This window comes from Epithele typhae (assembly GCF_022376455.1).
Source record: "Epithele typhae strain CBS 203.58 chromosome Unknown BXZ73scaffold_81, whole genome shotgun sequence".
Taxonomy (NCBI): domain Eukaryota; kingdom Fungi; phylum Basidiomycota; class Agaricomycetes; order Polyporales; family Epitheliaceae; genus Epithele; species Epithele typhae.
Window position 1 is genome coordinate 132,975 of NW_025954272.1, and position 23,153 is coordinate 156,127.

Consider the following 23,153-nt stretch of genomic DNA (forward strand, 5'->3'; position numbering starts at 1 on the left):
TATGATGCCAGTGTATCGTTGTAATAAGACAAATGGAACCGCGCTATTCTGACGCACGTGCACGTTGCCCACTGCCCCTGTCATATGGGATCCGCGAGACTAAGTTGGGTCAGGAACGCCATCCCCGCGATGCGGTACGTGTCCATCGTCACGTTCACAAACGGTACCCTGTCCCGGAACGTGAGCAGCGCCGGGTTCTCGGTCGTGTACCGCGGCCAGGCGGGCGCCCCGTCGCCGTTCGGGTCGAGAGTCGCGGCGAAGCGGATGAGGTAGTCCGCCATATCGCCGCCGCCGTAGATGTTCGTGAGCTCGGTGCCGTGCGCCTGGATGTCCAAGATCGGCCTCGTCAGCTCGTGCGCGCGACGACGGAAGTAGGGGAAACCCACCGCGCCGATGCCGTCGACTTGGTCGATCTCACTCACTGCGCGGGGGATGGACTGTCAAGATGAGGACCGGGACACGAGCGAGGACGCGGGACTGACGGTAGTTGTACACAGACTGGCGGTTCCCGAGCTGCTGCACGAACAGCCGCCGCGGGGCCTGCTCGAAAAAGTCACCCTGGATGGCGGATATACGCTTGTACTGCGGCGAGTACGAGTGATTTGAGCCCGTGCCGAATGGGGAGCCCGCGGCTGGGTCCTGCGGGTACAGGTTGAGGACGTTGGCGACGACGGCGCGCGAGGTGTTTCGGAAGAAGTTGGCTTGGATGTAGTCGAGCACTTCGTCGTCGGTCCTGTGGGCGCGGTAAGAGGTGGGATGAGGTGGAGCAGAGAATGTGAGACGGACGTGAGATTGAGGGTGGGGAAGGACAAGGCGCTTCCTTCGTCCAGGTCGTTTCCTGCGCGAGGGCGATGAGAAGAGAGGTGATGCGCAGAACGGAGCAGGACCGACCGATGACGAACGGGATCGTCGCGATCGCGCCAGAGATGAGCTGGTGCTGCGGCTCCTGCTTGATGTACCCTCCGTCGGCCCGCGGGAACCAGGGCGTATTGAGTTGCTGGGCAGGCTCGGCGCTCAGCACAGACGCTATGCAGCTGGTGATGTCGTACCTTGAACGACAGGAAGGTGGGCGTCTGATCCATCGCCGCCTTCAGCTTTCCCGTCGGAACCTGGCGCAGGCACGAGAGGCTGTTCGCGCTGTCCGCGCACCCGGCGTCAACGACGATGGTGTCGTACGTCGTCTGCAAGTACGGGTTGTCGACCTGGCCAACGGGCGCGGGCGAACCGGACTCCATGAAGCCGGCGCGGAACAGGCCTTGCGGGTCACCGTTGTTCGCAAGCATATGGTGCGCTACCGAGATTGCGCCTGCGCTCTCGCCCCAGCTGATCGAAAGAACCGGCGGTGTGAGGAGAGTCCAAGAAAGGAGAGGGTTCCAGCGCACGTACATCATGACCTTCTCAGGATCACCGCCAAACGCCGATATGTACTTCTGGATCCATTTGAGCGACTCACGCTCTGCCAAGGCACGGTCAGTGTGTGAGATGTGACATTACATTATGAAATACTTACGGTCGAGGAGGCCGAGGTTCGCGACGCCCGCTTCTTTGACCTCTTTGCCTCCCAAGAACCCAAACGCAGACAACCGGTAGTTCATAGCCATGTAGATAACAGGATGTCCGATCTCGACGGAACGAGCAACTATCGCCTCTCCAGGAAAGCTGTAAGTGCTGTTAGTGCAGCAATGAGTGCAAGAGTAAAGGGGTCTTACACGGCGTTGGAGCCTGCTTGGAAGCCACCACCGTAAATCCACTGTAAATGGCCCGGCTAGTCAACTCAGAGAACGCGAAAGAAGCGAGAAACACACCACAACGACCGGAAGCTTATCTTCTTGAGTCGCATTTGCTGGAACGATAACATTCAAGTTGAGACCTGGGATGGCTTGTGAGGACGTTTATTTTTTCTGGAGCAACCTGGAAGACTCGCAATCCTCGCTCTCTGGTACAGGGGCGGGCGTTACGAATGCCGATAGATACTGGCCAACAGCCGCGGGCACGTCTGCCGGAAAAGTAAGGTTTGGGAACGTCTGTTGGATACATTGGTTCCCGAACGCAGTTGCGTTGACCGTTCCAGTGAATGGTGATATCGGCTGAGGGGCGCGCAGACGAAGGTCTCCGATCCTGGTGTGCGGCAAACAGTGAGCATCGACATCTGCGTTGCGGAAGGCAAGGAACGTACGGGGGCTGAGCAAAAGGGATCCCGAGGTAGTGCACTACAGACCCGTTGAGCTTCCCAATGACTGTCGCGGAGTCGAGTGTGACGGTGGGTGGGCCGCCGAGGTCTCGAAGAGCGAGGGGAGACGAAGCCGCGACGGCGCCCGCGACGAAGGCAGGAAGAAGGAGAAGAGAGGAATGCATCGGAGTACCGGGCTGCAAGTGTCACTTGTGAGTCGCCTGGAGCATTTATACGAGATGGATACACCCAAGGACGCCGTTTGTAGGCCGCTCCGTGTGGGGGCCGCGTAAAAATCAATTCCACCGTCTGCAGCCCGGCTGTGAAATTCACTTCTGAAACCGACCCTGGGCAACCCCATAAAAACATAGGATGAGCTTCATCCTGCCGTCTTTCGATTCATGCTACAGACGAGTAAGTACTTTATATTTGACTTGCGACGAGGACGGAAGGATTTCATACGCACGCAAGCGACATCACAGCCCGTCGCATCGCAGCAGGCACAATCGACCGACTGATAGGGTTGTGTTGGTGCATGGCGGTAGAGAGAGAAGTGCGGGCTCGCAGGCGCTCGCACTCTCGGACTCCCTCTACCACCACGACCTCGCCCGGCAACGGGCCTCTCTTCCAGTACGCTCGCTTTTGCGCCCCTCGCGACCTACGGCGGCGTGCGTATATGGAGCCCTTCCAGCCTTTTTGGACGACTGCAGTATAGTACACTGCGTAAGCGACTCCCCTTTCTCGAACATCCTCCTCCTATAGATCCATTCGCGGAGAGGGACAAAGTATGTGTCCGGTGAAGGGCGATGAATGATGTCGATGAGGCCTAGAAAAGGTGAGCACGGCGGCTTTTCCTCCTAACATATCACGCATTCTACATGCAGGGCTTCACCGCTCTCCGAATATGAGTGGCCTCCAGGGCCAGTTTCTGTGACGCAGATCCACAGGCAGTCAGAGGATGTGCAGGCTGGATCGGCAAGGGTACGCGGTTAGCTACTCCCTCAGCCAGGTATGTTTGAGCATCATCCAGCGCATTTCACCTACCTCTGTGTCGTCCCTCGTCCCCCGTCGTGCTTACTTTCAACACGATGTCATGTACGTCTTGTTCGTCCCCCATGTTGTCCCCGCGTTGTATTTTCCCCTCAGATCCTACGCCAATGTACCATCGTTTCAACCTCTTCGTTTATTATGACCGCTTCAGCTCAATCCCAGATCTGGGGATGCTCGCGTGAGTACATGCCGGAGCCTCTCAACTGTCTACCCCTGTGAGGTAGAACGTCGAGGTTGAAAGAACACCGTCAATTTGCACCAACGAAGTCCTGGAAGCCACGCAGTCCTTGAGTCGCGCCTGGGCCGACGAGCGCGACCTTGCGCCCATCCATACCTTCTGCAGAACACCAAATCCCTGCCTGGGAAGACAAACGGTGGCTTGCGAGGCACCCGCCCGTGGACATCCGCCTTCGCCGACGAATGTTTCCCGAACGGTGCCACGCAGTTCGAGTCCCGGTCACCCAGAGCACGCCTGGTGCCGTCCTTCTCGGCGACCAGAGCTACTCCGAAGACACTGGTCGCCCACGGACTCTAGTACGCGGGGCACCGCGAAGCTGGGCTCCTTTTTTGGTTGAGCGCATGTACGAAGTTGGGCTCTGCGTGGCCAATCTGCACCGTCGGCTGCAGGTTCAGCAGTTACAGCATCATCGAACAGCCTTCCACCATCCGGTAGCATCGCGAAGAGACCGTGGAATGACCCCCGAGAAAACCACGAAGACATGGCGAGTGCTCTTCGTCTGTTCCCGTTCTCCGTCTGTTGCTGATCTCAATCCCACCAATGAAGTATGGCGAAACGACTATAGATTCCGCCCTACATACAGCCACGCACGCGCCCGACCCGGACGCGCGCGGTCTAAGCAGCCGCAACTACGTACACGCAGAAGAGAAGAGCAAGGGTCGAGGAAGGGGAATAAAAGGAAAGGGTGACATATACACGAAGCGGAAGTCGGGACAGGGGCACAGCGCGGCCGTGCGATAAGTCAAGTTCGAGACGGAGAGTACAAGCTGGCGTGGGGCCCGGGGTCCCGGCGCGCCAGGGCTCTAAGGTAGGGTGCCACCGGCGGCGGCGGGTATCCGGCCATCCACGGAGAGTACTGCGATACGTTTGTACAACGAGAGGGAGGGGGAGGAACAGGCTTAGGGGGGTGCCCTGCGACACCCCGATTTGGTTGGTGTACGATATGATACGAAAGGAGACGGAGGGGAGGTGGTCGTACAATGTCGTGCGCGTCGTGCAGACATGAGGAACGGAACGAGAGAGGCGAGAGCGACAGGTCGGGTGGGAAGGGAGAGGCGAGCATAACGGACGTGGGCACATGCGGGTCCTGGTGGCGACGAAGAAACACTGTCAGCACGAGACCGAATAAGGATACGACCGCGGGTCGTCTTCGTATGTTGGCCATTGTAACGGCGTAACGAGATCGAGGCGAGTGAAATCAATGTGAGGCAACGATGGCGGAAGGAGAGAGAGGCGAGAACGAGTCCGGAATCAAGGCGGCGTGCTAGGCGGGGGGTTCAGTCCCAGTCGATGGTGAGTCCACCGGGCCCGGCACTGGCGATACCGATCCCGCGCTCGGCCTCGCGGCGGAGGAAGCGCACTGCCCGCGTGTCGTCGCGGAGGAACGGCTGGAGGAGATCAAGACAGCGACGGTTGTGGTCCTGCAAGCACAATCAGTCCCACGATCCAGCAGATCAAGACAGATCAACCGCAACCCACCTTGAGCCATTGTCGCTCCTCCTTGGAAAGCATCACCTCCTTCACCATCTTCGTCTGGATCGGCACACACGTCAGCCGCTCAAACCCAAGCCAATGATCACCGTTGAAGTTGCCCCGTGTCTGAGAGACAGATGAGCGTATGATCTTCGAACACATCGCAGAACGATCGCTCACCTTGATTCGCTTTACGACGAGCGCAGACTCAATCCGCATGCCCCACTTGCCCGCGTTGTCTGTGTGCATCCCCTGTCAGCGCGGTCCTGTCGCATGAACAATCACGGCGAAAGAACTCACAGAAACCGGGCTCGTTGGTGATGACATGCCCCGGAACGAGCGGCGTGTCCGAGGAGAACGACTGCGGGCCCTCGTGCACGTTCAAGAACGAGCCGAACCCGTGGCCAGTGCCGTGCTACGGACCAGCGTCAGCGAGGCAGCCCCGATAGCGGAGACGCGGAAGGCTCCATACCATGTAGTTCAAGCCGTCCTGCCAGAGCGCCTTGCGCGCGAGAACGTCCAGCCTCGCCCCCGAGGTGCCTTCAGGGAAGATGGCCGAGTCAATGGCAATCTATAGCGCGTGGCTCATCAGCACGCAGTCGCTCCGAGCACGGCCCCGATGCACGTACGTGGCCTTGAAGAACACGCGTGAATGCCTCACACTGCTCCGCCGTGGGCCGACCAAAATGAACGGTCCGCGTCGTGTCGCAGGTGCCGTCACGATACTGCCCTCCCGAGTCGCTGGAGAGGAATTGAGGGTGAGTGCGTGCTTCGCTACGCGCGATAAGCTCACTCACTTGAGGTAAGGCGTCTCGCGGTCGATCATACGCGCCGTCGACTTGCGCGGGACGTAGTGCGGCAGTGCTGGGGCGCGCGAGTCAATTTTCGCCCAAGCGTCGCCCCGAGGCCAGATACACGTCAGACTCACCGGCATTAGGCCCGCTCGCCGATATGTTCTCATACGCGAGCCCCATGTAGTGCTTGTTCTTGCGCCGGTACTCGGTCAGGCGCCATGCAGCCTCGTACTCGGTGATGTCGTAACCTTGCTGCAGCTTCGAGTCGAGCCAAGCGAGCCACCGGACGAACGCAGCACCGTCGCGCAGGTAAGCGTTCCGAAGACCAGCGATCTCCTTGTCGTTCTTGACCGCCTTCAGCTCCTCAACATGGGAGGGGAGCACGGTGTACTTGAAGCTTGTCACCATGAGGCAGATCGCGTATGACGTTTCCGGGGAGACGATGACCTGATGGTTGTGCCGTGAACGAACAGCAAGAACGGAAGAAACTTTCCACTTACGTTACCCTCGCCCCATTCCTTGCGGCGCAGGAAAGTCCAGATGTCATTGTAGTCCCGAAGATTCACGGAGATGGATGAGAGGTAGTCATGGACGTCGGAGGTGATCTTGCTCTGGTCGACGAACAACGTGGCGTCGCTTAGGCCGATGAACAGGTACGAATGGAAGACGGGGTTGAAAGGAATGTCGTCCCCGCGCAAGTTTAACGTCCACGCTACAGACTTGGTGAGCGCAGCGGGGCCCCTGATGAGTCAAAAGACGCACCGATTGCCGACAAGTTAGACAATAGTGTCGCCACCTGCTTCTGAGACGCCTTGGGCTCCGAAGACTTGGAGTACGACGGGATCGACGGACGCTGGTCCATGATCCAGTCCCGAATGAGAGCAAGCTTACGCCCAGCGCCGATGCCGGTGAAGTCCTGCGGTTGGACGTACACGGGCTCGCGAGAGCGGGCTGGCTTCTCGCGCCAGATCAGGTCGACGAGGTTCTGGGGAGGATACTGCAGCTTCGCGCCTTTGGCCTTAAGCTCTTGGTTGAGACGTGATGCCTTCTCGTACGATATCAGGCGAGCGTCGATGCCAATTTTGTTGTCACTGCCGGCTTGGCTCACAAGAAACTCCATCCATTCTTTGGGAAGGCCTGGGGAACCGGCTTCAATGAGCTCCCAGTTCCTGTCGAGCTGGTCGCGGGCCTGCAGCCAGTAGCGGGAGTCGGTGATGAGCCAGGCCCCGTTGTGCGAGATGACGGCTTGACCGGCAGAACCAGTGAACCTATGGACGATGAGAACACAGATTGAAGGCCATCTATCCGGGCAACGTACCCAGATATCCACTCCCGTCGCTTATCGGTTGGAGCGATATACTCCGACCCATGCGCGTCTTCGCTAGGAATGATGCTAGGGGAGTGATGAGGGGTCGTGTGATTGTAGGACAAACAAGACACTTACTACCAGTCGAGACCTTGCTTCTCCATCTCCTCCCTCAATGCGTCTAGCCGTGGCAAGGTATCCTGCCTCTGCACAATCGGGTCCTCATCACGAACTTTGCGTTCCAGTGCAGACCCAACGAGCGTGCTGGACGACTCGGAGGGGTACAAGGTCGGACGACTTCTGCCACTACCACCAGTGTTGCGGGTGCCGGTCGATTTGTACGTGTTGGAGCGCTTTGGTCCGCTCTCGCCGGGTGGAGGGACGTAGCGGATGGAGCCGCCGTTCGTGGACGCTGACAAGGACGGGCGGCGAGATGGGCCCTGGTAGCTCGAGGTCTCGGACATCCGTCGCGAGTGTTGGGACGAGCCGCCGCCAGAGCGCACATTCTGGGAGGGACTGTTGTAGTCGGGGGGAGGAGTAGTGTTGAAAGACTGCTTCTCGTTGAAGGCCTCCTTGCCCTTGTCCTTCCTACCTATGCCCCAGCCGTAGCCATACCCCCACTTTTTGGAGCCTCCACCACCCTTTTCCTTATCCCTCGTCGAGCCGGTGACAGTGTTCGATCGTTTGAGAGGGGGGCCGCGGGGGAGGGGGGTGACATCGATGGCGCTGTCGCCGTCCTGGGCAAAGGACTCGGTCTCGGAGGAGAATGTGAGCTTCTCAGCGCGAGACGTAAGCGTGGCGGTGGGGGAGTAATCGGGGCCGAGGCGGTCGATGCTGGAGCGACGCGAGCTGTAGTCCTCGGTCGCGGAGCGTTCGGAGTAGGTGAGGCGGCGATTCTTCTTGCCACCAAAGAAGGGGATGCAGATGGGGGGAGGCGGCGGAGGCGGCGGCGGCGCCATGGGTGTCGCAGAAGAGAATCAATAAAGGACCGAACAGAGAGGAGGGGGTTATGGGGACGCTGCTGCACACGAGGCGTTGGGAGCAACGGCGGAAGATCGAGCGTGTGCGGGAGTCCGAGCGAGTGATCTTTGCCAGTCTTTGCCCAGCCCCGCGCGTCTCCGCCACGTCGGCCTGCCCTGAACCCCGGCGTCTTGCCCATAAATGGGCGCTTGAGGTCCCCGGATGACCCGCTCCGCTCCGCCTCATGTCCGCCCGCCGGCCGGGCTTCCCTCTAGCCTCAGCCGGGAGCCGTCTTCTTCGCCGCCTCTGCGGGCCTCCGCGTCCCTCTTTCGTACTGTTCGGCGACACTCCGACAGTCAGCGCTCCGAGTGGTCCGTGCCCGACGAATATAAAACCTCACTGTGCGCCATCTGCCGACAGGGATCCCCTTCCGACTCGCTGACGCAACCTAGCACCAGAACGCTCTCGTCGATCCATGGCGCACCCGTGACTATACGCAGGTTACTGCTCCTGCAATGCGTCAGTGTGGGGAGACAGAAATGAGCCTGGGCACGGCGTCATCTGTCGCTCACCTGGACTTGTCGAACGGTTGAGCCGCCCATATGCCAGCAAGAGAACCCTCGATTGAATGGACTGGCCTCATGTTCGACGCCCCGCGTAGACCGCCTCGACCACCAGCTCCCCGGAACCCTGTATGCACGTTCGCCGCAGGGATTTGCAGCTGCCCTGAGAGCCGTCCGGTTGTCCGCGCCGCTCGGGACATATCAGCAGACGCTAGGGTCCGTTGATTGGCTCAATCCTGCTCGGCCGAGGGGAGATGAATGGGGACGTGGGGTGAACGGGCGAGAAGCCGGAGTAGGGCTCGAGCCGTTTTAGAGAAGGGCGATCGCGCCAGTGAGTCGCGCGACTCACTGCGACGCCTTGGCCATATGACATCATCCCTTCGCGGGTGGCTAGGTCCTGGTGCAAGCGGGATGCACATTCTGTCGGATGGTAACGAAATGAGTAATGCACTCCTCCAGTACACAGGGGCCGAGAGCGCATACAGCCAGTGCGACGATGACGTCGCCGTCGCTATGTTCTTGACTCTCTTCTCAGGTGTCGTGGAAGTTGAGCCAGGGGACCGGCGGCGGGGTGTGCGTTGGGAAGGACGTCAATCGATGCATATGGATGAGTGGTGGTAGTAATAGTAGAAGGAATGAGACGAGGGGCGATCGACGAGCGAGCTCCCCACTCTCCCGCAAACCTTATAGTCACGCCGCGACGCGTTACCTGCATCGACGCGCCATATCAGGTGACTATGACAGGCTGTAACGTCGCTCTGCTCCGATTTGGCGGCTGGCACAGGCTGGCACCAGCTGCGTTCAGACTTGGATCAAACACCATGAACACTGGTAGGAGCATGTCGTGTTTCACGCCATCTCTTTATACTGACACCATAGTTGCAGATGCATATCGATGATCAATTCACGGATGGCAATAACTTCCATGTTCCGGCCCGTGACTTGGAACCAGTGGGATTTGAATGTTAACGCTGTGACTGGCCATTTGGAGCGCCTTGTCCCCTGTCTAGTGGCAGATGGTTCCGTGAAAGTGCTTTCACACCAAAAGGAAAGTAAGGGCATGTCGGCGCGACGAGGCGATTGTTCAGAAGACATGCGTCGGCTGAATCACCGAGCAGTGGCTTCTCAGCCGCCAGCGAGGAGTTAACTCGGCGAGTTGACTGTCATTCCTTCGCATCATCGCTCTCGGTCAGTCCTTGTGTATTTTACTCCTTTGCTCAGCCGAAGCTCAACTTCCAGCAGATAAACAACGTCGGTATTTCCCTTCTTCATGAGAATGTTCAGCATGGCGCAAGGACTATCTACGCTTCCTTCGCCCTCCATACTCTCAGGCGACGATCTCCTTCGTTCAAAAAGTCGGATATGATAGGCTCTCAGACGCGGCGTCGACAGGGTCTGCGTTTGCACTCTGCAGAAAGGGCCGCCGCCTCTCAGCTGGAGAATTCTCGGTTGCGCACCCGCTTTCGCTGCCACCTTGACCCAGCCCCCCCTGAAGCCCCCCTCCTTCTCCATGTAATCTCGCAAGAAACCGTTGACAGACCGTCCTTCGCTCAATCGCAGCCTGCCTCGCGCGCGATCTGCGTGCTTCGCGCGTGGCGCGCTCGGCCCAGCCAGTCCTCGTCGCCACCGCTGCCCGCCCCCTCGCAGGACGCCCCCTTCCGGTCAACTTCCGCGCGCGGCGTCCATCCCGCGCGATGCGCATGCCGTCTCGCGCGTTCGTGGACGACGATGCACCCTCGCCGAGACTTCTCGCGACATTCCTCCGCCACGACTTCGTGGGCGCTCGGCACGCTCGCGCAGGTTGGGACGCATAAAGCGTGCGCGGGGCCCCCGGAGAACGTATCCTTCCCGTCTCTTCTCTCTTCTCTTGCAACACGCGAGCGGTCTTGAGGTGAGTAAATTTGGCCGTTGCTCTTCCCTGACTGACATCCTGTGCGGCTAGACCTCCATCGGCGCTATCTTCGACTTGGGAGGTTTGAGCAACAAACATGGGAGGACCTGCGGCTGTCACTGCCGGAAGCGGTAATGCCGCATTCGCGCACCTTTTGCATTCGTCGACGCCGTGGTGGAAGAACTGGCGTCTGCTCAAGCTCAACCTCTGCATCGCGCTGCTGTACGCTCCGACCATTCTTCAAACCAGAAGTACACTAACGTTGGCTCTAGGCTCATCACGTCGACAACGAACGGATACGACGGGAGTATGATGAGTACGTCAATATCGCACCTACACTGCACGCCTTCTTACCCCGCATCTTGCAGACGGTCTCCAAACTTTGCCCCAATGGAACCAGGCATTCGACTACCCGCAAAGCGCGAAACTCGGCCTCCTCAGCGCGATCCAGAACATCGGCTGCCTCGCAGCCTACCCGTTCTCCCCGTACATGTCCGATGGGCTCGGCCGCCGCATCTCCGTCATCTTTGGGGCGGTCATCATGTGCGTCGCGACCGTGCTCCAGACGGCGTCCAACTCGGTCGGGATGTTCATCGGCGCGCGGTGTGTGCTCTCGATCCTCACTTCTCTGTATACGCACTAAAGCAAGACAACGCGGCAGGTTTTTGATCGGTTTCGGGCTCACATTCGCCGCTGCAGCTGCCCCGGTGCTCATCACCGAGGTTGCGTACCCATCCCAGCGCGCGCCTGCCACGTCGCTCTACAACACTCTCTGGTGCGTTCCGTCGCGCCCCTCCGGTGAGACTCCGTTGCTAACGTATCTCCACACTCTAGGTTCTTGGGCAGCATCATGTAAGTCCGTCGCTGTCGCTCGGCCGAAAAGCGGCGCTTCGCACTGCGTAGACCGCTGACCTCCTCTGCCCCCTCCCGGCGGACAGTGCCGCCTGGACGGTACGTCTCCCTCCTCACCCTGCTTCCTCTCTCCCCGCTGACCCCCACCGCTCTCCACAGACGTACGGCACCTTCAACATCCCGTCATCCTGGTCCTGGCGCATACCATCCGCGATCCAGGCGCTCCCGTCCGTGATTCAAGTCTTCCTCGTCTGGTTCGTGCCCGAGTCCCCGCGTTGGCTGTGCTCGAAGGGTAGGGAGGCCGAGGCGCTCCGCACGCTGGCGTACTACCACGCTAGCGGGAACGAGAAGGACCCGCTGGTGGAGTACGAATTCGAGGAGATCAAAGCGGCGATCCGGTTCGACAAGGAGGTCGCGGCGAACGTCGGGTGGAGCAGCTTGGTGCGGACGCCGGGGAACCGGCGGAGGCTAAGGATTATGATTGCGATCGCGTTCTTCTCGCAGTGGTCTGGGAACAACCTTATGTGAGTCTTCAGCCGCATGGTGCGCGAGAACGACTTGACGCTGAAGGGACTCCCTCCTTAGCTCGTACTGTGCGTGGGCATATAATTGCGTGGTGAAGGTGTGGAGCTAACCAAAATACAGACATGAACAAGATATTCGACGCCATTGGGAGTGAGTGTTACCATCGTACGCCAGGGGCTGGTCCAGAGGCTGATGCGTAGGAAGTCACCGACCCTACTACGCAGCTGCTCATTGTGGGTGCACTCACCAGCCACGATAAGGCATCCCCTGACATCCCTCGTAGAACGGTATCCTGAACATCTACAACTTCTTCGTCGCCATCATCGCAGGCTCGCTCTGCGACAGAGTCGGCCGCCGCCCGCTCTTCATCATCTCCACAGTCGGTGCGTCTTCCACCACCCGCCGTTCGACTGTCGCTGACCCTGATGCCGGCGCGTGCAGGCATGTGGGTTTCTGGGTACTGCAGACGGCGTGCTTTGCGATCTACTCGACGCGCGGGGACGTCGTCGCCGCGCACACTTTCATCGCGATGATCTTCCTCTTCTATACCTTCTACGCGGTGCGTCTGTCCCGTAGCTGTGCTGGTACCTGGCATGCTTGCTGACTCAAGAGCAGATGGCGTACACGCCGCTCATCGTGTCGTACACGGTCAGATCCTGCCGTTCGCGCTCCGCGCCAAGGGCTTCACGGTCTTCAACTTCGCGATCTCGCTCTCGCTCATCTTCAACCAATACATCAATCCGATCGCGCTCAAGGCGTGAGTGCGCTCGCGGTGCTCTTTCGGCTTAAAACTGACTGCTGAGCTTGTTGCCTACGCCCACGCAGCCTGGGGTGGAAGTACTACGTGAGTCCTGCGATGTCTGCTGCTCTGAGCGTGCGCCGATCATTCACGCACTCAGCTCGTGTACGTGTGCTGGCTCGCGTTCGAGATCGTCTTCATCTATCTGTACCTCGTCGAGACCAAGAACGTGAGTTGCTCGTCGAGCTCGCCGCGCGTGATGCCCTCTCTCACAGCCTGCCTTTCTGCAGCGCACCCTGGAGGAAACCGCTGCGTACGTTGGCTTTTCCTGAAGCCATGCGATTGGTTGCTGACCGTTGAATGCAGGCTGTTCGATGGCGAGGATAACGTGACCGCGATCGCAGAGCACGCGGCTGTCACCGCGGGTGTGGAGATCGAGAAGGAGTCCACGGAAAAGATTGAGCACATCGACAAGGTCCACGACGACGACGGGATCGCCGAAGTCCGCATCTGAGTCTCGTCAGGCTGACGAAAAGCGGAAGGGAGAAGGTCAAGATGGGATGTCAGTTTGAATGCATGGGACTGTCCCGGATTTGCGTATGAGCCTCGACAGTGTATAGTACTTCCGCCCGTTGTAGATCATGAAAGGTACATCCTCGCCCTTAGAGGCTTGCGGTGCGCAACTTGTCGCTCGACATCATTTCCCCCAACCAAATATTGTGGGTGGGCATATGGGCGCCTACGTAACCGCACGCGCGGGGGCGCAGATGCGTCTCGAGTGCACACTTGCTTCCCGCCCAATATGCCGCCACTCGTCCGATGATGGTGATCGAAATTCCCTCTGCTTAGCCAGCAACGGGTTTGCAACACTACCTTGACAATCAAACAAATGCTCCGGCAACGGGCGGTTTGTTTTCATGTATCCGAGTGAGCTGTCCTGCACGCTTTGGGCCCCTCCGTTCAATTGAGGCTTTCACTGGCAGGCGGCGACTCTGCTTGACCTCGCGGCGAATGTAGATAAGTACTAACTTGGACTTGGACGCCTGGGAGATGTGGTCCGTTGGGGCGAGTCACCATGGGGTTCGAGCTTGCGTTTTCCTTGAGATGCCAATCAAGACGGATTCTGGACCGGAAGTTGTACATGTAACGCTCGAGAGAGAGGAGTCATGGAGGGAGCCTCGGCCCGGGGATATTGTGCGCTATTTGCAAAGTGGCAGAAATTGAGTGGGCGCGTATTCTGTTGGCTTGGGAGGGCGAGTCGGAGAAGGGTTCGGTCAGCTTTTGCTTGTCCTCTGCCTCTGTCCTGGCCTGGTGCCCGTCGCCCGTCGAGCTCGTCTGCCCTTCGTCTCTCCCCCGACCCTTCCTCAAGATGTCTCCTCCGATGAACACCAAGGGCAGCGACTCCGGCACGGCTCGCATCCTCGGCTCTGGCGCCTCCGGTTCGTCTCTCCTCTCCGTGCCCCGCGTGCAATGCCCAGCTTAACATACACGCGCTGCAGGTATTGCGGAGCTCCTCGTCTTCCACCCGGTGGACACGATCGCCAAGCGGTTGATGAGCAACAAGTCCAAGGTCGTTCTGACTCTGCGCTGGCACCTCCCCCTCCCCGTCCTCACCCGTCCTCCTTTTCCTCCCGGCCGAGCAGGTTCGGCGTCGACACTGGGTCCGATCATCTTCAAGGAGCACGCGAACGCGCCTCTCGCCCGCCGTTTCCTGTCCCTCTTCCCCGGCCTCGGCTACGCCGCGGGCTACAAGGTCACCCAGCGGATATACAAGTACGGCGGCCAGCCTTGGTTCTCCGACATCCTCGCCCGCCATTACCGCGACAACTTCACCAACGCCTTTGGCGAACGCAAGGGCAAGATGATGATGCAGGCCACCGCTGGCAGGTGCGTCGCCTACTCTGCTCTCCGCGGCCTGGCTCACTGAAGTGCGTGCACGGCGTAGCTTGACGGGCATCGGTGAAGTCGTACGTCCTCCTTTTTGTTTTCTGCGCGTTTGTCCGCTTGACGCACGCTCGTCACCGCTCCAGGTCCTCCTCCCGCTCGACGCGCTCAAGATCAAGCGCCAGGTGAACCCGGAGGCGTTCCGCGGCCGCGGCGTCGTCCGCATCTTCATGGAGGAGGGCACCACCCTCTACCGCGGCTGGGGTTGGACCGTCGCCCGCAACGCCCCCGGCTCCTTCGCGGTCCGTCTCCCTCTCGTCCGCCCTGCTCCTTCCCCATGCTCATTCCATTCGCTCTTCGTCTCTCCGCCTCTCGCGCCCCGACCTGTCCTCGCACGCGCGCACACGGCCGCTTCGCCCGCGCAGCTCTTTGGCGCGTCCGCGATGACGAAGGACTACGTCTTCGGGCTCGAGGATTACCGCAAGGCGACCTGGGCCCAGAACTTCGTCGCGTCCATCGCCGGCGCCGTCGCGTCCATCACCGTCGCCGCCCCGCTCGACACGGTCAAGACCCGGATCCAGAACGCGAACTTCGAGCACAAGGTCTCCGGCGTGACCGTCATCCGCGACCTGGTCAAGAACGAGGGTCCGACTGCGCTCTTCAAGGGCCTCACCCCCAAGGTTCGTCTTCTCCGTCTCCCTCCCACTGCCTGCGATCCGAGGCGGTCGTGTGCTGATTCCGGATGCGCCGCCGCAGATCCTCGTCGTCGGCCCGAAGCTCGTGTTCAGCTACACGCTCGCGCAGTCGCTCATCCCATGGTTCTCCAAGTACGTCTGAGGTGCTGACCCGGATCCTGACCTCGACCTCTGCCTCCACCCCGAGCCCCGCCAGCCGTACATACCATAATGCCCGCATGCCCCGCACGATGCGCCCGACGCGGCCCCGAGTCCGGCACAAAAGTACTATGCCTACGCCCCGCGACGCTTACGCACCCGCACCCCCTCCGCTCATTGCCTTATGCTCGTACACTCGTCTAATAGAATGTTACTGCTTTCGACGCTATCTGTTGTGCGTGCTCGCGGGCGTGCTGAGCCTGGCGATTGTGTGCGATGTCGTGTGTGGCGTGTGCGCACTGAGGTTCTAGATAAAGAGTCCGGATAGAGAGGACAGACAAGCGATGGATCATGGAGGGCTATGGAGTATGTACAGAGCAGTGAAAGGGAAGGCGCAGATGGGCTTAAGAGAAGATAAGTAGGCAGAAACGCGAACCCGGGAGAAATCGAAGGAGGTGTAGCGGGGAGAGGGGATACAAGGAGAGCGAGCATTCGTACAACAGCCAGAGTAGTACTAGCAGAGCGTCGGTCGGGGTTCCGCCAGACCCGTTCGTTCACTGCCACTGGGCCTTGTCCCAGCCCGGGTCCTGGAGGAAGGCGCAGAGGACCTTGCTCCCCGTCTGCGGCACAGCGGTCAGCGTCCGTCCGCAGCACTGCCCGGCAGAGCGACGGCAAAGGAGGAACGCACCTGGAGGAGCGGATGGCCAGCGACGATGGTGAGGAAGCGCTCGAGGCCCTCGCGGCGGCCCTCGATGACCTCGTCCGAGAACCGGTTGGTGAAGACCTTGCCGGGGAGCGGGGGGATGTTGACGCGCGTGGACTCGCGCTCGAGGATGTCGCGGAAGGCCTCGAAGTCCGAGTACCGCCGGCGGACGACCGAGTGCCGGAGCTTGAAGGCGGGGATGTTCGTCTGTTGGGTGATAAGGCGGCGGAGGTGGGGTAGACGGGAGACGGGAGACGGGAGACGGGAGACGGGGAACGGGAACGGGAAGAGGGAAGCGTAGCGTGAGTGAGGACGGGTGCGAGATGGCGGGGAGACGCACCTTGCACACGATCTCGTAGTCGGTGTACATCTTCCGCCCGAAGCCTGCCCCGTTCGTCAGACCACCTATCCTTCGTGCGCGTGCGATCCGGGAGTTGGAGTAGGGGGACTCACCGTGTGTCTGGGGATTGCGGACCTCGATCTCGAGGAAGCTCTCCGGCACGCTGTACATCTCCTCGATCTGCCGCGCCGAGTACGGGTGCATGGGACGCATTGCAAGGGGTGGCGGCAGGAAACGGTGGATTCGAACCACGGCCAGCACCCAGGTCAGCGTTTGACGCACTCGCGGGTGGGGGAAGGAGGCTGACCGTCTGCTCGCGGCCGCCAAGCCGCGGCTCGTCGAAGATGCTGCTGCGCGCGAAGGGGGACACGGTCGCCATCGCCGTGAGGGAGGACTGGTCGGAGTTGGAGGGAGAGCGAGAGACGAGCCGGGCGTTTCCGTCCTCTTCGGCCCTGGCGGGTCTAGACGCGCGCTTATATACGGCCCCAGGAACGCTGACTCCAGTCGCTTGTCTGTCGGACAAGAGGTGGTACAAGTCACTTGGCATTGTGTATACTAGACATGAGAGAGGACATAAAGTGGCTACCCGGAATCCAAGCACAGAGAACGATAATCAAGAAATTCCACGGCTGCGAGCTATATCATTATCTATCCTAGATGCATGCACAACCGGGGCGTTCGAACACAACCAATCCGACCTGCAACCCAAGTCAACGAGCCAGCTCGCACATCTCAGACCACAGAACTCACAAGCCAAATAACTTCCTCAAGCCCGCGGCGGGGGTGCCCCGTACCGCCCTGCATCTCGTCCGTACCCTGGTCTGTCCCGGTACGGCGACGGGGAGCGCACCCTCAGTGGAGGATGCGGCGGCGGCGGCGGATCCCTCCGCCCGCCGTCGTATCCTCCATAGCCATCGCGTTCGCGGCCGTACCGATCATCGTAGTACGCCGGTCGCCTGTCGTCGGGCGGGTAGTACCCCGCACTTGGGTACTGGCCCTGGGGCGGTGGAGGGGGAGGGGGCGGTAGCGAAGGCGCGAGCGAGCCCTCCCGCGCGCGCTTCAGCGGTGGGCGCGGATCGCTGCTGTCCCTCCGGAGTGGGCTGCGACTGCGCGGGCGCACGCGCGAGAACGACTCCGAGTGCATCGGCGGCTCGGGCGGATACCGGCGCGGCTCATAAGCACGATCGTCGGGGTAACCGTCCGCGAGGCGCGAGCTCAACGGCCGCCCGCTGTCGTACGTTCGGCCTGCAGGTGGGGGCGGGGGCGGGGGGGGCGGCAGTGGGAGTGTATCAGAGCGTGGTAGGGGATACGACGCGCGGCGCTCGCGCTCTTCGCGCGTCTCCCACGTTGGCTCCCCATCCCGGTCGCGGTCGCGGCCACGGTCTCTGTCGTAGTCGTATGGCGGTCTGTCCCATGTCCGCTCGCGGTCGCGGGCGCGGTCGGGGTCGGGCGCCCAGTTGCCGTTCCAGTCGGTACCGTAGCCATGCGAGTCCACTGTCGCGCGCCGCGAAGGAGGCAGAGGACTCCGCGGTCGCAGTGGCAGAGGCGGCGGCGCTTCGTTGTTGGGGACCCATGTCCGGTCGCTGGGTCGCGGCCGTAAGATGTCTCCGCGGTGGTCCGGGAAGTTGTACGGTGGCCGCGCGGGCAAATCCCCAGAAAGCGCACGGCGCGGAGACCGGTCCCGGGGAGACGGCGGACGTGCAAGCGAAGACGGACCATGTAGGCGCGGGGCATGACCGCGCTCACTCGCCGTCGGGCTAGCGGCACGCGAGTAGCGCGCGAAGGTGTGAATTGGCGAGAGGCAGCGGCTGAGTCGGGTGGAGGGAATTCGAGGCGAGAGTGCGGGGATGGAGGGCGGGCGCTCGATAAACGCTCTTCTAAAGAGGGAGGCGGGAGCGCAGGACGACTGAGACGCTCCTCCAGCCGTGGGGTGGGCTTGTCATCCACGCGTGGAGGCACAGGATGGCTGAGGCGTTCTTGGAGACTGAGAGCGGGCACTGGCACCTTGCAGATCCGCTCTTCTAACGGCCGCAGCGGCTTCTCGTCCAGCGGAGGCGGGCGAGAGAGACGTTCTTCCGGAGACGGAAAGGGTACGATAGACTCTGCAGCAAATGAAACAGGCGCGCGAGAGATACGCTCTTCCAGCGCAGGTGGTCTTCGATCGTCCGAAGGACGTGCTGCGTGGTCGGCCGGCCGGAGAGTACCAGGGCGAGTCTGCATTTCCGCTTGTGAAGGCTCTCTTGAGACAGGGGGACCAGGTGGACGTCGGTCATCATCTGGGCGACCCTTGCGGTCCACACGCGAACCAGGCGACGCTGGAACAGCTGGTAGACGGTCGTCCAGAGGACGCGGAGGACGGGCGCTACTAGGGGGAGAGACGGGACGGTGACGATCGGGAGGCATCCAGTCCCCAGGTCTGCCGGGCCTATCTGCCGCTGCAGGGGGAGGACGATTGTCGCTGGATCGCGGAGGATCGGAACCACGAGGAACAGGTGCGGGACCACGGGCATCCGTGGGAATGACAGGCTTGATGTCTTGCTCGTCGATGCCGGGTAGACCGGGGCCACCAGTAGAGGGAGCCAGAGAAGTCAGAGGAGGACGGATGATTGCACGTTCTTCCATGAGGTTGCGGTACGGCGGCCTGGAGTCCATGTTGCTACCGCTCCGAGGACGGTGGGAGTCTGAGACACTAGGACGCCGGTACGGGCGGTCTGCTGGAGGGGGAGGTCGACGGTCGTCCCGTCTGTCATCACGGAAGCGAGGATAGTCAGAGCGTCGGTCATGGTCCCGTTCACCACTGCGGTCACGGTAGCGATCGTGATCCCTGGAGCGATCTCTGTCGTATCTGGACGGGGGAGGACCACGTTTGTCATCGTAACGACCGCGAGGGGAGAAACAGGGTCGTTCTTGCTGTACGACCAGTGGGAACGGCGAGAGGGGGACTCGTTGCCGTCGATTCCGGGGAGTTTTGCAGACATGGGGGACGGACTTTCGTGGATCTCACCTGGACGATCAGAGAACTCGAGCCTCTGGAGCCCAGACGAAGGAGATTTGTCGGTGGGAAAGAGGGCGGGAGGTTTGCTGTCTCTGCTGAGGGGCAGACTTGGGGCAGAATCATACCTTTCAAGACGCTTGGCGGGCGAGAAATCCATGAGCTAGACGGGAACATCCGGATCAGTGATAGGGCAAGCCCGCGATGAACGACAACGTACATTTCCGTTGAGGTCTCGTCGGTCGGGCGCTGGGCGGAGGCGACAGCGTCGTTGCGGGCCTGGGGAGACTTGAGGGCAAGAGCGGGGGCAAGAGCGGCAATAGACGGATCGATGGAAGCCAAGAAAGCAGTGGGAGAGTGCAGCGAGAGGCCAGGCGGGGAGACGGGGACCTGCTCAGGATGCGGGGGGACAACAGGTGGAGCAAAGGCCGTCGTAGGCTGGGACTGGGCGGGCGGACCAAGGTAGATACTAGCGAGAGCAGCAGGTTGGGGGACAGGACGGTAAATTTCGTGCTGGTTGTTCTTGATTACCTCCTTGAGCCGTTCGAGGATCTTGAGGTCGTTTTGTCCAGGGGGCAAGACGGGGGCGGACGGGAGGACTGAAGGTGAGGGCATAGGCTGATGTGGAAGAGGGCCGAAGGGCGCGACAGTACTGGGAAAGTTGGGAGGAACAATGTGGGGATACTGGGGGTACAGGAAGTTGCTGGCGAAGGACTGGAGCGGGAAGGAGCCAGGCGGCATGGCGGAGGTGTTGGCGGGCGGGGGAATAGGAGGCGGGAAGCCGGGCGGCATGGCGGGGTCGTCGGGGGACGAGTGGGAGAAGGGCCCGTCGACGCCGTCGGTGAGGGTGGTGACGGTGCGCTCGCGAGGGAGAGGGTTGCGTCCCTTGCGCTTCTTGTTTTGTCGGCTCGCCATCTGTGTGGGTCCACAAAATATTTGGTCCCAGGGCTTAGCGAGCGATGAGATCGTGCTGGGGGGCTCTCCGTTCCAACACTCGCCGTGCGCTCTGCACGCCACAGACCAGGTCGTGTCCAGAGAGGCAGTCGGGGGAGGGCAGAAGCAGGAAATAAGGCGTAGCGGACACGGCTCTCGCCCTCTCTGCTCAGACCTTTGCGCCCGCCTCGGGCCGTGACGTGACCCCTCGTCGCTAGCGCGGACTAGCCGGCGTGACGGAACGTGTACTCGTGAGAAAGCGCAACGCATAAGGCGATTTCCGCGCGACGCGTCCCGTGACAGTTGACTCACGCAGATTCAGCAGCTCGAGAACTCTAAAAAAGTGGATGCAGAGGCTGATTCGACTCAGATCGGCCGCACGCGTCCATAGGCCACACCCACCCACCTCTGCCATCTACCCTCATCTTTGCCGCACCATGGCTACAGAGAACACCAGCACCCACAAGGACCCCGTCACGGGGGAGATGATCTCCAAGCAGTACGCTTGTTTCTGTTTACCCTTGCGCATATCCTCATCGATGCTTGTTTAAGGGAGCTCAAGCGTCGCGAAAAGGCGCGAGAGAAGGAGGCCAAGAAGGCCGAAAAGGCTGCCGCCGCCCCGCCTAAGCCTGTAATCTCGAAGAGCGCCGCCCAGGAGGAAGAGGAGCTCAACCCTAACGTACGTCTCTCCCTCCTTATGAACCACTGTTGTCCTTAGTCCCCCGCGTAGCAATACTACGAGATTCGCTCGCGCAACATCCTCAAGCTGAAGGAGACTCAGTCCCCCAACCCCTACCCCCACAAGTTCCATGTCACCTCCTCCATCACCCGCTATATCGACCAGTACGGTTCCGAAGGCAAGATCGCCCCCGGCCAGAAGCTCGAAGGAACTACTGAGGCTCTTGCTGGCCGCATACATAACGTCCGCACCTCGGGTCAAAACCTCAAGTTCTACGACCTGCATGGTGAGGGTGTCAAGGTCCAGATCATGGCCACCAAGCAGTGAGTACCACGCTCTCGTCCGATATTCCCAGAGTTCCCCGGCACCGTCATCCCCGGTGCTGCGCACGCGGCAAAGCTGCTGCACGGATGCGATGCCTCATGTGGGAAGTAATCGCACACACCTGTTTCCTGTCTTATTCTACGAACTCTGGGAGGCGTGTCTATGGAGGTTCAAATCAGACACGATGCAGCTCTCTCGTATTCTTGAACAACCCCTCCCACCGCGTTTCTAGCTCTCTTCTTAAGTTGCGTGGCACTGACTCTGATTTCTGCCCAGGGACGCGAAGGAGCCTGAGGGGTTCGTAGGCGCCCACGAGCACTTCCGTCGCGGAGATATCGTCGGTGTCATCGGCACACCCTCTCGTACGAAGAAGGGCGAGCTTTCCATAACCCCTTCCGAGATGATCCTCCTCGCTCCCAACCTGCACCAGCTCCCATCGAGTCATTTTGGTCTCAAGGACCAGGAAACGCGCTACCGCAAGCGCTACCTTGACCTTATCCTCAACGACGAGACGCGCCGCATCTTCGTTACGCGCAGCAAAATCATCAACTACATGCGCCGGTTCTTCGATAACCTTGGCTTCCTCGAAGTGGAGACGCCCATGATGAGCATGATCGCTGGTGGCGCAACTGCCAAGCCGTTCATCACGCACCACAACGACCTCGACCTCGACCTTTACCTGCGTATCGCGCCGGAGCTCTACTTGAAGGAGCTCGTCGTGGGCGGCCTCGACCGCGTGTATGAGATTGGGCGCGTGTTCCGCAACGAAGGCATCGACTTGACGCATAACCCAGAGTTCTCGATCTGCGAGTTTTACATGGCCTACGCGGACATGTACGACGTCATGGATATAACCGAGGGCCTCGTCGAGGGCCTCGTCAAGCACCTCAACGGCGGGGAGACGACACTCCAGTTCCACCCCGAGGGCAAGGGTAGCGACAAGGTGTACGAGCTTGACTTCCGGCGGCCATGGAAGCGGTACGACATGATCGAGACGCTCGAGGAAAAGCTCGGGGTCAAGTTCCCTCCAGGGGAGACGCTGCACACCGTTGAGGCAAACAAGTTCCTCCGCGATGTTTGTCAAAAGGTGTGCGCTGTTTCCTTTGAGCGTTTATTCGGTAGTGACTGACGATGGGCCGAAACGCGTAGCACAACGTGGACTGCAGCGAGCCGCGAACAAACGCACGGCTTCTGGACAAGCTCGTCGGGGAGTTCATCGAGCCGCTGTGCATCTCGCCGGCGTTCATCACGGGCCATCCGCAGGTGATGTCGCCGCTGGCCAAGTACCACCGCTCGCGGCCCGGGCTGTGCGAACGGTTTGAGGGTTTCATGTGCGGGAAGGAGTTCTGCAACGCCTACACGGAGCTGAACGATCCGTTCGAGCAACGGCTCCGGTTCGAGGAGCAGGTGCGGCAGAAGGAGCAGGGCGACGACGAAGCGCAGGGGATTGACGAGACCTTTGTCGACGCGTGGGTAGCCTTCTACGCTCTGACGTCATCGAACCTGATGGACTGTTCACAGGCTCGAGCATGGTCTGCCGCCGACCGGTGGATGGGGCATCGGCATTGACCGTCTGGTGATGTTCCTCACCGACTCGCAGAGTAAGTGCTTGCGCGGTAGCTTTTCTCCGAGCAACAATACCAATTACTCTTGCGAACAGACATCAAGGAGGTGCTGCTGTTCCCGGCGATGAAGCCAAACGTGGACTCGACGGACAAGGCCGTGGCGACCGGGGGGCAGGTATAGCGGGCGGGGCGAGTGCAGTAATATAGATGTATTTCTAGATTCTTATTCGTGCTCGAGCACGGGACGAATCTCATGCTCCTCTCGGCGATCTGCGTGGCCGCGGTGAATAGGAGGAGCTGCCAGATCTGCGCTCCCACGGACATCCTCCCAAGCAGTCT

The 23,153-nt window shown here is 60.6% G+C and overlaps 7 protein-coding genes across 7 annotated transcripts; 3 read left to right on the forward strand and 4 right to left on the reverse strand.

Moving 5' to 3' along the window:
- Window positions 1-80: 80 nt before the first annotated feature.
- Window positions 81-2,355, reverse strand: BXZ73DRAFT_92701 (carotenoid ester lipase; the record flags this gene model as incomplete). Its single annotated transcript, XM_048026455.1, has 12 exons — window positions 81-323; window positions 387-421; window positions 483-733; window positions 787-838; window positions 892-997; window positions 1,050-1,323; window positions 1,387-1,456; window positions 1,511-1,659; window positions 1,710-1,750; window positions 1,806-1,870; window positions 1,925-2,118; window positions 2,177-2,355. 12 exons carry the CDS (start codon window positions 2,353-2,355, stop codon window positions 81-83), a joined length of 1,659 nt encoding a protein of 552 aa, XP_047872803.1.
- Window positions 2,356-4,735: 2,380 nt separating this feature from the next.
- BXZ73DRAFT_54592 (Creatinase/aminopeptidase) lies at window positions 4,736-7,495 on the reverse strand (the record flags this gene model as incomplete). Its single annotated transcript, XM_048021196.1, has 12 exons — window positions 4,736-4,879; window positions 4,938-5,057; window positions 5,112-5,170; window positions 5,232-5,346; window positions 5,404-5,502; window positions 5,561-5,672; window positions 5,729-5,795; window positions 5,860-6,172; window positions 6,226-6,437; window positions 6,488-6,993; window positions 7,044-7,118; window positions 7,170-7,495. The coding sequence occupies 12 exons, from the start codon at window positions 7,493-7,495 to the stop codon at window positions 4,736-4,738; spliced, it is 2,148 nt and encodes a 715-aa protein (XP_047872804.1).
- A 3,047-nt stretch (window positions 7,496-10,542) lies between these two features.
- On the forward strand, window positions 10,543-13,075 carry BXZ73DRAFT_106366 (general substrate transporter; the record flags this gene model as incomplete). Its single annotated transcript, XM_048016608.1, has 16 exons — window positions 10,543-10,667; window positions 10,718-10,761; window positions 10,814-11,048; window positions 11,107-11,220; window positions 11,280-11,297; window positions 11,384-11,396; window positions 11,457-11,821; window positions 11,883-11,890; window positions 11,943-11,972; window positions 12,027-12,055; window positions 12,106-12,381; window positions 12,476-12,579; window positions 12,648-12,666; window positions 12,722-12,790; window positions 12,852-12,874; window positions 12,928-13,075. 16 exons carry the CDS (start codon window positions 10,543-10,545, stop codon window positions 13,073-13,075), a joined length of 1,620 nt encoding a protein of 539 aa, XP_047872805.1.
- Window positions 13,076-13,930: 855 nt separating this feature from the next.
- Window positions 13,931-15,282, forward strand: BXZ73DRAFT_92704 (mitochondrial carrier; the record flags this gene model as incomplete). Its single annotated transcript, XM_048026456.1, has 6 exons — window positions 13,931-14,000; window positions 14,061-14,448; window positions 14,507-14,528; window positions 14,592-14,747; window positions 14,871-15,125; window positions 15,202-15,282. The coding sequence occupies 6 exons, from the start codon at window positions 13,931-13,933 to the stop codon at window positions 15,280-15,282; spliced, it is 972 nt and encodes a 323-aa protein (XP_047872806.1).
- A 550-nt stretch (window positions 15,283-15,832) lies between these two features.
- On the reverse strand, window positions 15,833-16,700 carry BXZ73DRAFT_54563 (PX-domain-containing protein; the record flags this gene model as incomplete). Its single annotated transcript, XM_048021189.1, has 5 exons — window positions 15,833-15,898; window positions 15,967-16,188; window positions 16,322-16,365; window positions 16,435-16,501; window positions 16,629-16,700. The coding sequence occupies 5 exons, from the start codon at window positions 16,698-16,700 to the stop codon at window positions 15,833-15,835; spliced, it is 471 nt and encodes a 156-aa protein (XP_047872807.1).
- Window positions 16,701-19,703: 3,003 nt separating this feature from the next.
- On the reverse strand, window positions 19,704-20,228 carry BXZ73DRAFT_16161 (uncharacterized protein; the record flags this gene model as incomplete). The annotated part of the gene is made up of 1 exon (XM_048017528.1): window positions 19,704-20,228. A coding segment is annotated over one exon (525 nt), but the record flags the coding sequence as incomplete, so codon positions are not given.
- A 365-nt stretch (window positions 20,229-20,593) lies between these two features.
- On the forward strand, window positions 20,594-22,995 carry BXZ73DRAFT_92706 (lysyl-tRNA synthetase; the record flags this gene model as incomplete). The annotated part of the gene is made up of 7 exons (XM_048026457.1): window positions 20,594-20,745; window positions 20,799-20,925; window positions 20,977-21,248; window positions 21,526-22,336; window positions 22,399-22,718; window positions 22,771-22,850; window positions 22,910-22,995. The coding sequence occupies 7 exons, from the start codon at window positions 20,594-20,596 to the stop codon at window positions 22,993-22,995; spliced, it is 1,848 nt and encodes a 615-aa protein (XP_047872809.1).
- Between the last annotated feature and the right edge of the window lie 158 nt (window positions 22,996-23,153).